General features: G+C 37.9%; 3 protein-coding genes across 4 annotated transcripts in view; all 3 read right to left on the bottom strand.

Annotated features, from left to right (window-relative positions):
• Nucleotides 1-2,521: 2,521 nt before the first annotated feature.
• On the bottom strand, nt 2,522-4,191 carry LOC146379394 (uncharacterized). The gene is made up of 4 exons (XM_084941471.1): nt 3,792-4,191; nt 3,609-3,656; nt 3,304-3,408; nt 2,522-3,081 (listed from the first exon to the last, which is right to left on the bottom strand). Exons 1-4 carry the CDS (start codon nt 4,083-4,085, stop codon nt 2,950-2,952), a joined length of 579 nt encoding a protein of 192 aa, XP_084797597.1. The 5' UTR covers nt 4,086-4,191; the 3' UTR covers nt 2,522-2,949.
• A 1,578-nt stretch (nt 4,192-5,769) lies between these two features.
• On the bottom strand, nt 5,770-11,144 carry LOC146379393 (uncharacterized). The gene is made up of 6 exons (XM_084940630.1): nt 10,489-11,144; nt 10,293-10,340; nt 10,057-10,158; nt 6,721-9,928; nt 6,452-6,565; nt 5,770-6,288 (listed from the first exon to the last, which is right to left on the bottom strand). Exons 1-4 carry the CDS (start codon nt 10,618-10,620, stop codon nt 9,791-9,793), a joined length of 420 nt encoding a protein of 139 aa, XP_084796756.1. The 5' UTR covers nt 10,621-11,144; the 3' UTR covers nt 5,770-6,288; nt 6,452-6,565; nt 6,721-9,790.
• A 99-nt stretch (nt 11,145-11,243) lies between these two features.
• Nucleotides 11,244-14,699, bottom strand: part of rad50 (RAD50 homolog, double strand break repair protein) — a 33,459-nt gene continuing 30,003 nt past the window's right edge. For both annotated transcript variants that reach the window (XM_084940627.1, XM_084940629.1), the window contains 4 exons: nt 13,110-13,195; nt 12,865-13,007; nt 12,578-12,711; nt 11,244-11,891 (listed from right to left, as the gene is read on the bottom strand). In XM_084940627.1, the coding sequence (XP_084796753.1) occupies nt 11,705-11,891; nt 12,578-12,711; nt 12,865-13,007; nt 13,110-13,195 (550 nt within the window). In that variant the 3' untranslated portion in view covers nt 11,244-11,704. The remainder of the gene's footprint in view (nt 11,892-12,577; nt 12,712-12,864; nt 13,008-13,109; nt 13,196-14,699) is intronic.

Below are 14,699 nucleotides of genomic sequence, written 5' to 3'. Positions count from 1 at the left end.
TTTTTGAATATAAACGATCAAAAAACTGAGATTGTACTATTTGGACCTTCTGACCCTTGTTTTTCTTTTAAGGGTACAGTGGCCCTGAAAGACCAAACGGACTGCAATTTAAGAAAACACCAGCAATAAGAAAAACGCTGCAAAAGCACACAAAACGCAACAGAAATAGGAAAAACGACAATGGAAATAGGAAAAAACTAAACAGAAATAGGAAAAATGACAACGGAACTAGGAAAAACGAAAACAGAAATAGGACAAATGAAAACAGAAATAGGACAAATGAAAACAGAAATAGGAAAAAACAGATTTCCAAAAGCACAAGGAAAGTGTTTCTGTGGAGACAATAACCCGTCGGACCAGTTGCAGGAACCAAAATATGCTAAGAATTGCGCTGGGAGACACTTAAAAGAAGTGGAGGATCTATCAGTTTTGTGAGGAAAGAAAAGGTGAGAGGTAAGTTTATTAGCCTAACTATTAGCCTAAAAATCCGTCATCAGTATTATATGAATCATGATAAAACACACCTCCCATGTTTTGGGTTTCTCAGGGCCACCATATAAGGGTGACCTTGGGCCTCTGGAAAAGTCTAGAACTCCCATTGCAAAAAATCTGGTAGTGTTCTTTAATAGCAATTTTTGATTTGAGAAACAAATAAATTCTGTTGTAAAAGCCAGCTTCTTCCAGCCCTTGCAAAAATTAAGAACATTTTGTCATCTGCTGACTTCGAGAAAGTGATTCATGCATTCATTTCATCCAGGCTTGACTCCTGTAATAGTCTTTATTTTGGTAGCAGCCAGGCTCTGCTCTCTCGTTTTCAGCTTGTTCAGAATGCTACAGCCCGACACTTGACAGGCACTCGTAAACATGACCATATTTCCCCAGTCTTGGCTCATTTACAGTGGCTTCCAGTACATTACAGTACAGTAGAATTGATTTTAAGATTTTACTGTTTGTTTTTAAGTCTCTAAATGGATTAGCTCCATCAGACCTCTCTGCTCTTTTAACTAAAACTATTCCAAATAGGTCAGCTGATAAGTTGCTTCTAGGTGTCCCTTGAAGCAGGCTAAAAAACAGTGGAGACCAGGCCTTTGCAATTGCTGCTCCCAAACTTTGTAACAGTGTCTCTTCAAATTAGGATCTGATCCGTCTGAAAACACATTTTTACTCACTAGCTTTTAATTGTGACTGAGTTTTTGTTTTGTTCTTTGTGTGTGTTTGTTAGACTTATAGTCAAGACCGCCTAAACCAAGACCAGGGCAATACCAAGACCAGAGGGCATCGAGACCAAGACAAGACCAAGACCAAGACAGACCGAGTCAAGACAAAGATAAAGTCGAGACGAGACAGAGACCGAGACAAAAAAAAAGTCTTTAAACTGCAGCCACATGCTGCTTCGTTTACGGGTGTCAGGCATATTTATGTGTTTTTGCGATGCACCTGCACAGCCCTTCTCACCGCTGTCTACTGTCTCACTCACTTACTGAGAGGACAGATGCACGCTCCACTTGACTGTCGCGTATCTCACCCTCTCTGTTTTTCACATAATGATAAAATCCTATATCCTCGCATGTGATTGGCCACAATATGGAGGGATTGGAGCATAGCTGAGCCACTGTGCAAGAGCTGAGCAGCGAAAGGAAATTAAGTGAGGAGCCGGCTCTCGCTCAATGGGAGTCGACTCTTCTGATTCACTATAAAGCACTCTCTAAACACGGCATTTAGAGCTGATGCTTTTGCGCATGACACATTATCGAACGTTGTGTATCATGGATACTGTTGACTCCAAATCTCCCGACCACTATGTCAATCTGAGACAGCAAGACCGAAACAGCGAGTCCAAGACAAGATCGAGGGATCCAACACCAAGACAAGACCAAGACCAAAGTCCGTCGAGACCAAGACAAGACCAAGCCCACGTAAAAGTGGTCTCGAGACATCCAACTCTAGTGTTTGTTCTACTTTTTTACTTTGTACAGCACTTTGGTCAACCTGTGTTGTTTTTAAATGTGCTTAAAAATAAATAGATTGATTAATATTAATACTGTTACATATTAAACCTAGCCAAATTTTCAAATTATGAGGAAAGTTTATATATACGTGATACTGAAAGCTTCAAACCACTATGAATGCTCAGTTTGCAAGGTCTATTCTATTTACAGAGCTGTGGGATGTCACAGCTGTGGCTCTGAGTTAGCAGCTCCACCCACCTGCTTTGGGTGGAGCTTGTGGTTCTTTTGATTGGACTGCCAATCACAAGGAAGCTGACTTGAAATGCATGTAGTATCGAAGCCAAAGGTTCACTCCAGAGCATGGATGGCATGGGGAACTCTGACAGAGACCAAGAACTGCTGCAAATGAATATAATATCTCCCTATTAAGATGTTGAAAGGGCAGAATGACATGAAATGGTCTGCGAAAGGTTCAGTTTTATAAAAATTCAGGTTTAAAATAAAGAAAATTAAATGTTTCTTACAGTAGATTGACACAAAGCATTTCCACACAAATTCCACTTCTGGGCAAATGTGATTTATTCTTCTGTAAACACTTGTTACAATGTGGCGTTAGAGAATTACAATAAAAATATCACACAAATATATTATTACAACCAGAATTACTTTTACTTAAAAAAAGAAGCAAATTTGCAGTTGTACAAAAACACATTAAGTTGCTTTCTTAAACTTTGTAATGATCAAAGACAGCTACAGATATATTTCTGCTTTTGCAGTTTAAACATAGTTCAACCAAACAAAATCTTTGAGCTGTACTGAATTTAGTATTAATAAATAATAAAAACTGCATAAAAAAAGACAGAAAAATCAGTAATAACTTACCAAACGATATAAAAAAAACTAAAATATGAAAAAAATGCTTGAATTATGAAAACCCATGACTTTTGAAATACACTTAAAAGAGTTATCACGTTAGCTAGTTCAACGATCTTGAAGGTATTCAGGCAGCTTGTGTTACGTTTCCCATGAAATTTCTTCTCTGAATACATTTGGTGAGGTTTCCCAGCAAATCAGGTAGTGGCTGTTCTTTTTCTGACGGCTGTACTTTCTTTAGTACTTCTTTGCAGTCCATCTGAAAGACAAGAATCTGTGTTCAGTATATATGCTCAGTTTTGCAGATGTATTTGTCTACCTAAAGTGAGATTAGCACATTGTCTCTAAATATTTACAACACAGACTGACGCTTTTCTTTCCGAGCTCCTTAGACTATGATGACCTGGATGACTGAGAACCTTCACAGACTACACAGATTTGTTGTTCTTAAGTTGGAGATGTGTCAAAAAAGATAACTTACATGTGATTTCTTAATGAATATTTCCAGGTTTCTCACAATTTCTTTCTCGTTGTCATTTTTGGCATGCTTTTGTAGGATGTCATTCACTTTGCAGAAGAAGTTATTCTGTACGGAACACAAGGACGGATTTATAAGCTTTTAAAAACACATGCATTTACAATTATACAAGGTGGCTAATATTTTTTTCTGCAGTTTGTCAAAAAAAAAAAATAACCAACTCAAACTGCCAATCAGCAGAACAATTCAAGAAAACTGAATAAATTAAAAGGAACATTGCTTGAAAGACATGAAAAATGTCTCCTCACCCCACATCCATTGTCAGCCAGGTAAGACACATCCTCCACAAAGAACCTCTGTAAGATCCAAGAAAAAATTACTTTGTCAGCTAACACTTTTAACATATTGAATCATTTTTCTAGATAAGGCACCAAAAGAAATTTCAAGCTAAGTATCACTCAAACAATTGTGCTTATACGATGAACCCTTACCTCATTCAGATCTCTGTTGTATTTTTCAGTCAGGTCAATGATACGGTTTAGGTTGTCGTTAGGGACAGGATTTGCAGCATATGGGTTGATCAGCATGGCCACAGCAGACACCAGCACAAACATCATCATCTCCATACTTGTTGTTCGTTTGCTGAAAAGCAGAAGTCCTTGAAGTTGTTGTGAAGCGCTGGCTGAGAGCAGATTATTTATACCTGCTCTGTCTATGCCTTCATTACGTTTGCCAATTACAAAAAACCAAAAAGCAGTCTGCAGCGCCTTGGCGATAAGATCCATGATTAGTTTGTGGTCAATGAGCAGAAAAGAAACTATTTTCTCAGAATAACCAGACTTGGTTGCATTACAGAAAAGATGAAAAAAAAAATGGTACTTTCAAAAGAAACTTCATTACAGACTGTGATCCACGCAAAGTGATTTCTTGGAAGTATACTGCTGAAAAAAATGGGGGAAGACTCAAACAATCTTAACTTCGATTTGCGGTGCGATTTTAAATCTGGCCAAAGGGCTGATGATTTTGGTTTCCACTGAAAATTGTTACATCATTTCCTACAGTACAAATTACAGTGAATGGTAGTGAAGATTTTTGACTTGAGTATTTCATTCACAATCTGATACATTAATTAAATGTTTCCTTAATCCCTTGGATGGATTCTTACTTTAATGTTGTTATACTAAATTCTGGTTCTACCATCTAAATATTGCAGCAAAAATTGAGACTCAACATACTTGGTGATGATTTAAATGTTTCTATTGTAGAATTGTAAACTGTAGCATCACTATCTTATTCTTAGCAAACAGGAGTGGCACTTTATGTGTCTTCTGAGGATGTACCCTTTCTGCGTCGAAGTTCAGCGCAATTGGGCTACAGTATAAGATGTGTTGTGCATTCAGAGATGCTCTTCTGCATACGATCAATCTAACAATTGGCTATTTGACTTAGAGTGTTCTTCCTATTAGCTTAAAGCAGGGGTGGGCAACTCCATGCCTCGAGGGCTGGTGTCCTGCAGGTTTTAGAAGTGTTCTTGATCCAACACAGCTGATTCAAATGGCTAAATTACCTCCTCAACATGTCTTGTAGTTCTCCAGAGGCCTGGTAATGAACTAATCATTTGATTCAGGTGTGTTGACCCAGGGTGAGATCTAAAACCTGCAGGACACAGGCCCTCGAGGCATGGAGTTGCCCACCCCTGGCTTAAAGCAGTCTGGCCATTCTCCCCTGATCTCTGCTATCATGAAAGTATTTTCACACAGATAATTGGATTTTACTTTTTCGGTTCATTCTCTGTAAACCTTAGATTGTTGTGTGGGAAAATCCCAGTAGATCAGCAGTTACTGAAATACTCATCTGGCACCAAGAAACTCGTCACGCTCAAAGTCACTTAAATCACTTGTGGTCCTGATTCTGATGCTCTGTTTAAATTTTAGCAGGGCATCATTACCATGGCTACATGTATAAATATTTGCTTTCCGCCATGTGATTAACTGCTTAGATATTTTTGTTAATGAACAGTAGAAGAGATATACATACAAAAGTGGCCAGTAAGTGTATATGCATACACACAATGTTAGAGTGAGAGGTGGTAGTATCCTTAATATTGTTATCTCAGGTACACAGCCCTGTCAGTCAGTACAGCAGCTCCACCCACCTGCAGGTTAAACCTTCCGTTAGGGATGAGCAACCAATGAGAAAAGTAGCTTAGGGAGTGTAGTTTTCAAGCAAAAGGCTAATTTCAGACAGTGGATGGACTGAGAGTCTGCAGCTCGGTCGGTATAAATGAATCATGCAAAGTTATGCTAACAGAAGCCAAGAACTAAAATACTGAGCCACAAATGACGCCATCATCAAAATGTGATCTTAACAGCCAAATGTGTGTAAAAGTTAATTGTCTTGCTATAAAGCCCAAAGCATTTTCATACAAACTGGACTTGTGGATAAAAGTGATTTATTATTGTTCTGTAAACACTTGGTTCAATGCAATGTGAGACAATTGCAATAAATATGTAATACAAATATATTAAAAAATCCTTAACTTAAATAAAAAATAAATACGCAGTTGTACAATAACATGTCAAGTTGATCTGTTGTGCTGTTTGACAACAGCTACACATACATTTTTACAAATGCAGTTAAACACAGCTCAGTCAGATATGTCTTTGCTAATGTACCGAATATAGCTACTATTAAATAACATCAACTGCATAAAAAGGAAGAAAAATACTGTCTTAAACTATAGAATGAAATAAATATCCAATGCTTGAATTGTGATAAATTACAAAAAAAAAAAAAAAAAAGAACAAAGAAAATGACTTGGAAGCATTATGACAGACAGTCCACAGATCTGGAAGGTATCCAGGCGTGTTTTTATTTTCCACTGAAGTTTCTCTTCTGAATGCATTTCTCGAGGTTTTCCAGCAAAGCCGGTATTGGCTTTTCAGTTCTTGCCTTCGGCACAGTCTTCAGTACTTCAGTGCAGTTCACCTGAATGACAAGAAATCAGCTGAGTTCAGTACAATATGTTTTATCGTTTTGCAGATTCTTTGTCTCACCAAAGACACAAGTAGACTTAGTACATAATCTTTAAATGTGCGTAACACAGATTTGATGTTCTTATATAGGAAATATGTCAGAGAAGATATCTTACATTTGTGGCGTTAATAAACACTTCCAAGTTTCTCACAATCTCCTTCTCTTTATATTTCTGCTGCTTTGTGGCATGGTTTTCCAGGATCTCATGCACTTTGCAGATGAAGTTATCCTGTATGAAACATAAACAAGAAACTATTAGTGTTACAAATAAACACAATTAAAATGTTAAAAAGAGATCACTGTGCTTATTGCAGTCTCTCAAAAAAGAAACCTGAATGGAAAGCTTGCAAACTGTTTCAAAGACATGAAAAGTAGTCTTCTCACCCCACATCCAGATTCAACCAAGTCTGTCACATCCTCCACATAGAAACTCTGCAACATTGGAGAGACAAATTGTCACAATCAAGTTTTAAAAACTTGAACAAAGCAGAAAAAATAAAAGTAAACTAACAACAAGAACAACAAAAAGCTCTATGAATGCTAAGAGGCAGTTAAATGTATAAGATATGGTCTTACCTCATTCAAAGTTTTACTGTATTCTTGAACAAGGTCAATAATATTGTTTAAGTTCATATTGTAGATGGGATTTGCAGCACATGGACTGATAAGCAGGGCCACAGTAGACACCAGCACAAACGTCATCATTTCCATACTTGTTATTAGTTGGCTGAAAAGCTTTTAAAGTATTTCTGCTCAATTGTCAGCTTGCAGGTTGCTGTGAGGTCTTGGCTGATGAACAGATTATTTATACTTGCTTTGCCCACGCCTTCACCACAATTGTCAATTACAAAAAAAACCCCAAATGCAGTCTGCAGCGATGGAGAGATAAGACTCATGATTAAGTTGTGGTCAATACGCAGCTTGAGAAAGAAGAACAGTTTCTCTGAAATGAATCTATACGGTGGGCTGCATTACAAAAAAGGAGAAGAAGAAAACAACAGACATCTATTTACAATGGTTACTTGAAAATATTCTCATAAAGTTGAGAAGACTTGACTAGTCTGAAGTTTGATTTCTGGTGTGGTTTTCAATCCCGCCCTCATACAGGTGCTGGTTTTTGTTTAGACTGATTACTATTTCATCTGTTTCTACTGTACAGATTACACAGAGTTTGGCTGTAAAATTTTTTCGACAATCGTTTGGTCAAATAGTAACTGTAATCTGCAGTTTTGCCCTAATTTTCTTACCAAGAAACGAGTCTGAGATGATTTGAGCTTCGTGATTTATGATCACTATTTTTTTTTTATTAGTCCTTTATCTATCCACGTAAAAATCTCATTGAGATTAAAAAAAGAGAGACCTGGCATCATGGCAACAAAAGTCAAAAATACATGTACCTCATAAGTATATAACATTTAAAACAAATACAATATCCCCGTACGAACATGTGAAAAATATACAATAACAGATCAAATTAAGAGCGACATTAAAAACAATCACACTGAGTAAAAGAGTTATTCCCTCGTTCCTTTAAGATGAACTTAAACACCCCCAAGGTAACCAATTCTAATAATTTTAGTTCCTTCTGCAGATTATTCCAGGAAGCAGAGGCAGCGTATTTAAACGCCTTTCCCCCAATTCTGTTCTGATTTTTGGGACAGGTATTGTGAAAATGAAGGCTGTACTGGTTGTGGTTTTTACACATATAAACACATAAATAAGAGGGAACCAGCCCAAGGAGAGATTTATAGGTAATATGGTGCATTATCCTGCTGGAAATGCACCATATCATGCTGAATGCAGTGCGAGTGCATCCACTGCTAACCTTTGTATATTGTATATTTTATACATATGTATACACACACTTGTATATATACATATTTGGAATACATATTCAACATTAATGAATCAATGGTACGGAAATGGAGAAAGTAACCCCACAAGCGTTAAAAAGTCTGGCAACAAAACACCTGCCACACAACACCGTCTCAATGTTATCAGACCAAAAAATCGATTCCCAGTCTCCTTGTTTCTTTTTGGTGAGCCTCTATGGACTGTAGCCTGAGTTTCCTGTTCTTAGATGTCAAAAGCAGAATCTGCTGCTAGTCCGTTTGATTCAAAGGTCAACATGATGCTGTATCTGAACAGGTGTACCTAACAAAATGGCTGGTAGTTGTATATACACAAGAGTGGTTTCTCGTAGGAATATGCTTACCGTATTTTTTCAGACCGCCAATCTCTCAGTCAGAACATGCTATATCATGTTTAGGTAGAAACTAGTGAACTAACGTCCTGCTAACTTCCTACTCCATTAAATGTAATAAATTCTGTTTTCATGGATGCCTGGATATTAAACTTAATTGTTACACCTGGTGAAGCAGCAACACTCATCATTTTATTAAAGATGAAAACATTTAGACAGTTTTTAACTCTCAGTGATGCTGCAGTATTTGTCTGACTTTGGGACCTAAAGCGGACGGAGTTTTGGACCCAGATTATTCCATGAGGCTCCTGACTACAGTAGCCGTAATGCTCCAACAATCCATCAAGTGGTGCGGCTTTGTAGCTTGCCAAAGTTGTACTGAAACATTTTTTGACAGATTTTTAAGCGCCTTGTACCACATAAAATTGGTTTGAGGTCAGTAAGCACACTACATATGATTTTTGAGAAAACTTGAAGGATTTTAAGTGTGCCTTATAGTCCGAAAAATACGGTACATGAATCTAAGGTACACAGTTGTGGCTGTGAGTACAACCAGCTACTCCTAAACCTTCTATGTAGGAGGAGCTACCAATCAGAAGACAGCTGGCTTAAAGGGAGTGTAGCATTGAACCAATCATGCAAAGTAATTATAACAGAAGTCAAGATACTGAACTGAAAATATTGACAAGTATGTCCCCTTTTCAGACAATAGGGACTGAAGGACTGAATAATACGAGACAGCTTGTCAGAAGTAAGGCGTCATCAAAATTTAATATAAAAATAAAACAGGATCAAAATGTCTGTTAAAGCTGACTGTCTTAACATAAAGTACAAAGCATTTCCATACAAATGCAACTTGTGAGAAAAACGAATTCTTGTTCTGCAAACACTTGTTTCAATGTGGAGTGAAAGAACTACAACAAACATCCAAACATATCAAAATGTGAACTGAACTTGTTTTAAATAAAATATAAATATGCAGTTCACAATAATGTGCAGTTGCTGCCTTAACTGTTGTAAAGTTTAATGCCAGCGACGGATGCATTTTTACTTATGCAGCTTAAAAATAACTCAACCAAAAACGTCCCTGTGAAAGCACTGAATGTAGTTGCTATTAAATAACAAATAAACTGCATAAAAGAGAAAACTATACCAGAAAATAAATATCCAGTACTTCAACTGTATCAAACTGTGACTATGAAAAACATTTGAAGACATTACCACATGTCAGACAGTTCACGGATCACGAAGCTATTCAGGCATTTTTGTTTTTAAGATTCCCATGAAGTTTCTCCGGCAAATGCAGTTTGCAAGGTTTTCCAGCAAAAACGGTATTGGCTTTTCAGTTGTTGCATGAGGCACGTTAATTAGTTCTTCTGTGCAGTTCACCTAAAAAATAAGAAAACACCTGGGTTCAGTATGATCTCGCTCACTGTATTGCAAATGCAGTTAGTACATAATCCTTACATATTTGTAACATAGATGGGACATTTTCATTTGGCAAAAAGATATCTTACATTTGCTTCTTTAAAAAACACATCCAGGTTTCTCACAATCTTCTCATCCTCCTTTCTGTGATGCTTTTTCAGGATGTCATGCACTCTGCAGAAGAACTTATTCTGTAAGCAACAGGAGCGAGAACATATTCACTTCAGACGTGTTTAAAATGAATGACATTTAAAAATGTAATCCAATAAAACTGAATGCTCTACAGGGAACACAGTTTCAAAGAGATGGAAAAGGATCCTCTCACCCCACATCCATCCGCAGCAAGATTAGTCACATCCTCAACATAGAACTTCTTCCACATTAAATAGAAAAAATATTTGTCAACATTTAAAATTTTAACACACTTTCAAGTTTTTTAACAAGTCAAGGCACCAAAAACGTTATAAAATGTTCAAGCTAAGAGTCAAGAAAACACTCGTGCTTATGAGATGAGCCCTTACCTCATACATAGTTTTATTGTATTGGTCAGCCAAGTCAATGATATGGTCTAGGTTGAGACTCCGGACGGGATTTGCAGCACATGGACTCATCAGCGCAGCAGACACTAGCACAAGCATCATCATCATCTCCATACTTGTACTTAGAGTGAAAACCTTTAGAAGATGCGTCCTCAAACAAAGCCCTTGAAGTGGTTGTTTTGCTGTAGTCAGATTCGAGTTTGTTCTGAAGTCTTGGCAGATAACAGATTACTTATACTTGCTTTGCCCACGCCTTATCACATTTGCCAATAGCAAGAAAAGAAAATGTACAGATTGTGTGACAAAATTCTTGATTAAGTTGTGGTCAATGAGCAACTTTGAGATAAAGGCGCTGTGTTTCTCTAGAATAAAACCACAGCAATTAACCCCCCTGCCATCCTTTAAATAATCTTACCTTTGATTTGTGGTGTGATAATAGGTCAATAACTTTGGTTTCCACTGAATGTTCTATAATTTTATTCTCAGCTAATGACAAATGTACACCAGCTAAGAATTTCAAGTTGAATATTCCATTCATCACAATCTGATATGTGACTTATGTTTTCTTTAGGGGCTTTTTTTTTTTTTTTTTTTTAGCTATATATGAATTTCAATGTGTCATTTCCCCTTATTTTTTTAAGCAAAGAATGTCCTGTTGCTGAAAATGCCATCTGATGGCTGCTGGCCACTAGTCAGACTATGAATAACAGCAGTATTTCAATAAATATGTAGAAAAGTTTCAACAGTTTTAAGCAGTTTTATTTTTCCCCCAAAACAAAAACAAAACAAACCCAAACATCTCCTTTACTCACGCTGGATTCCAGCACAACAAGCAAACTCTTCATGGATTAGAATCAAGCTTTTTGTCCTTAAATATTTCTGATGTTAACAGAAGCCTATTGCTTTTGTTTTAGCATTTCTTCCAACAGTTTCTTAAGGATAATTATGGTTATAACGGTTATAATACGTTTATATAAGGTTATTGACAACTGACTTCAAAAACAAACACTATCAACCAAACATGCCTTTGTATATCAGTTAAATTATAGTCAGTTATTAAACAAATGATGTGCGAATGAGTTTTCTTCATGCCTCCTGAAAAGCAAACCTGAACGTGGTCTTTGCCCAAATAAAATCAAAGCAAAGAGATAAGCATTAGTTTACATTTCCAAAGCAGCTTTTCGAATCACTTCAGTGCTCAGTGAAGATAGGATGAGAGGGAATTGATGCTGCACTTTCTGATTTCAGAGTTCTGGTCCTGGTTCTTACGGATACGATAGAAATGTTCAATGTAGCTGGATCGCCCGAGCAGCTCCACAAAGTCCTCGTCGTGAGTGATGATCAGCAGCTGGAAGTTGCGCTGGCGAGAGCGACTCTTAATGATTCTGAAGAAAACAGCAGGAGATAAAGAGTTACATCCCACTGCAAGGAAGACAGTGGCTGCCAAGGTATACAACTAGAAGTCTGTGTTTAATGTTTTGACAGGTCGGATGCTGGTTTCTCTGTCCGATACATTACACGGTCTGCTCCAGTAAAGCCAAAATAGTTCAACTTTTAAAGAGGAATGGGCAAATGACAACCTTTACATCCTGTAACACTTCACTGGGCACTGTGTAGGGACACAGTATGAGGCTTGAAGGATAGTACCAATCTACGTTAAAACAGAGGAGTCTGTTTTTTACTACTACAATAATTAAACAGTTCTTTTTAATTCAGTATCACCAGCTGTGTACTTCTTTTTATTTCCTGGTTTGAAGCCCATCTACTCCTCAGTATCTATAGCAATATATCTACATCAAAGGGGCCTTTTTGGTACAAAGTTAACTTGGATTTAATGACAGCTTTTAAGCCCAAATGAGGTTCCAGATGTGATGAGGCGGCTTATAAATGGGACCAAGCACATTAGACATTCCCTAAGTGTGTACTTTGACACTTTGCTACTTAAACGGTTTAAAGGATTTGGTTTTGGGGCTAAAGAGACAGCTGTCAGTTAATGTTAGGAGCTGTTGCATCCTATTAATGAGGTTTTCACTAGTATAGCAGTAAGAATACTGAATCCGTATATACGCACTCTACAAGGGCATGTGCCAGTGACTCGATGTTCTCTCGGTCCAGGTTGGTTGTGGGCTCATCCAGAGCTAGGATCCCACAGTTCAGACAGAACGTCTCTGCCAGAGCTAGACGGATTATCAGCGATGCCAGTACCTAGACACACACAATCATATTTTTAAAGAGGAAGACAACAAAATGGTCACATCATGTTTGATTCACTGAGAAGTTTGACCTTTTTACTGCATGTCACATGCAGGTTTCATGCGATGTAACCACAAAACAGAAAAAAAAATATCTTTTTTTTACCTTTTGGCCAGCGCTGCAGCGTCCTCTCATATCCAGAGCTGTGTCTCCTTTCACCATAACTACTCTGTAGTTGTAAACCCTCCGCCTCACTCCAGCAGATGAATTCTCATCCACATCAGATCTGATCTCCACATACTCAATATCTGGAGAGAGAAGAGAATAGATAAATGACAGTAAAGGGGGGGGACAGTATTTCTGAAAATACCACAAATTAATAATAGCTCTCTTGTTAATGTGAGACACACCTTGACCCCTGTAGGTGCTGCGCCATAGGTCTCGTATGATCTTATTGATTTCATCCATCTTCATACTGTGGAATTTCATGATGGTTCTGTGGAAAACAAATAAAATTAAAAATTAATATACTGCTCAAAAAATGAAAGGAAAGGATCACAACGGGGAAAGAAATATTATACTGGATATATCTACTGATATGGACGTTATGGGAGTAGTTAGTATTGGCACCACATGCCTGCCTGACAATGTCAGGGCTCCTAATGAGATGACAGATGATGTCCTGGGGGATAGATGATGACCAGATCTGGACCAGGGCATCGCTGAGCTCCTGGACAGTATGAGATGCAACCTGGTGGGGTTGGAAACACAATGTCCCAGATGTGTTTTTCTGATTTAGGTCAGACGAGTGTAGGGCTGCCACGATTAGTCGACTAGTCACGATTACGTCGACTATCAGAATCGTCGACGACTGATTTAATAGTCGACGCGTCGTTTGAAGCTTTGTAATATCCCAAAAGACGCAGGACTAAGTAGTAGGATTTAAGAGTGTAATAACGGACTTAAACAGAAGATGGCAGCACTGCATGTACAAGGATGCCAGCTGCCGTTAAACCCCGAAGAAGAAGAAGTAGCTCTGTCCCAGAATTCATAGCGCAGCCCAGCTCAGTTTCCAACAACGGCGGCAGCTAGTTCGTTTTAATATTACTCTTATTATTCTTTCTGGGTCACAAAATAAACGTTTAACATATTTTCAGGCGAGAATGTAGCTGTGTAAACCTCAAATATCTGCTCAGTTTATCAAGACACCACATGTTTTCAAAAGCGCTCCGACGTTTTCGGAGACGTCTGTTACCCACTAGCTCGATAGCTAGCCGGGGGCAAGGCTCACTAGAGTCCGGTGAGAACACCGGACTCCCGGCAAATCGTTTTCAAACTCACCGCTGTCTTTCGCTACTCAGGTTAAACATATATAAGTCACTTAGATGACTTAAAAATGTTATCGTTTGGCTTTTTTTTTAGTATTTTATTTGTTCCTGAGTAAATCGGTTTGGCTGAGATTAAAGTTATAGTTTTTACACAGCTGAATAAACGTCAAGCAGACAGCTGATTATCAGAAGTGTGAGATGCTCGAGAATATACTCCGTTGTCCCGTTATATTTTAGATAGCAAGGAGTTTATTAAATTTCACAGAAACAATCTGCAGATTTCATTAAACTTTAATAAACTATCATCTTGTCTTTATTTTTAGTTAGCACATACCTTAAACACTTAAAGCTGTAAGATAATGATAGTTATATAAGAGCAGATGCTGCTGGTGCAATAAGCTGTACATTACGTCCAATGGATGATGATCTGATTAGTCGACTAATCGCAAAAATAATCGGTGACTAGTCGACTATCAAAATAATCGTTTGTGGCAGCCCTAGACGAGTGTGGAGACCAGTCAGTGGTATCAATTGTTTCACTCTCCAGGAACTCCCTACATACTCTGGCTACATGAGGGCAGGCATTGTTGTGTACCAGGAGCAAACAAGGATTTCATCCCAGTGCCTCATGACAGTCAGGCGGCCGTTGCCTAGCCTGTAGAGGTCAGTGCA

This window comes from Perissodus microlepis, chromosome 10 (assembly GCF_051167445.1).
Source record: "Perissodus microlepis isolate ML-2025 ecotype Zambia chromosome 10, ASM5116744v1, whole genome shotgun sequence".
Lineage (NCBI taxonomy): Eukaryota > Metazoa > Chordata > Actinopteri > Cichliformes > Cichlidae > Perissodus > Perissodus microlepis.
The sequence above is the reverse complement of the archived record's forward strand: the minus strand, read 5'-3'. Positions and strand labels throughout refer to the sequence as shown.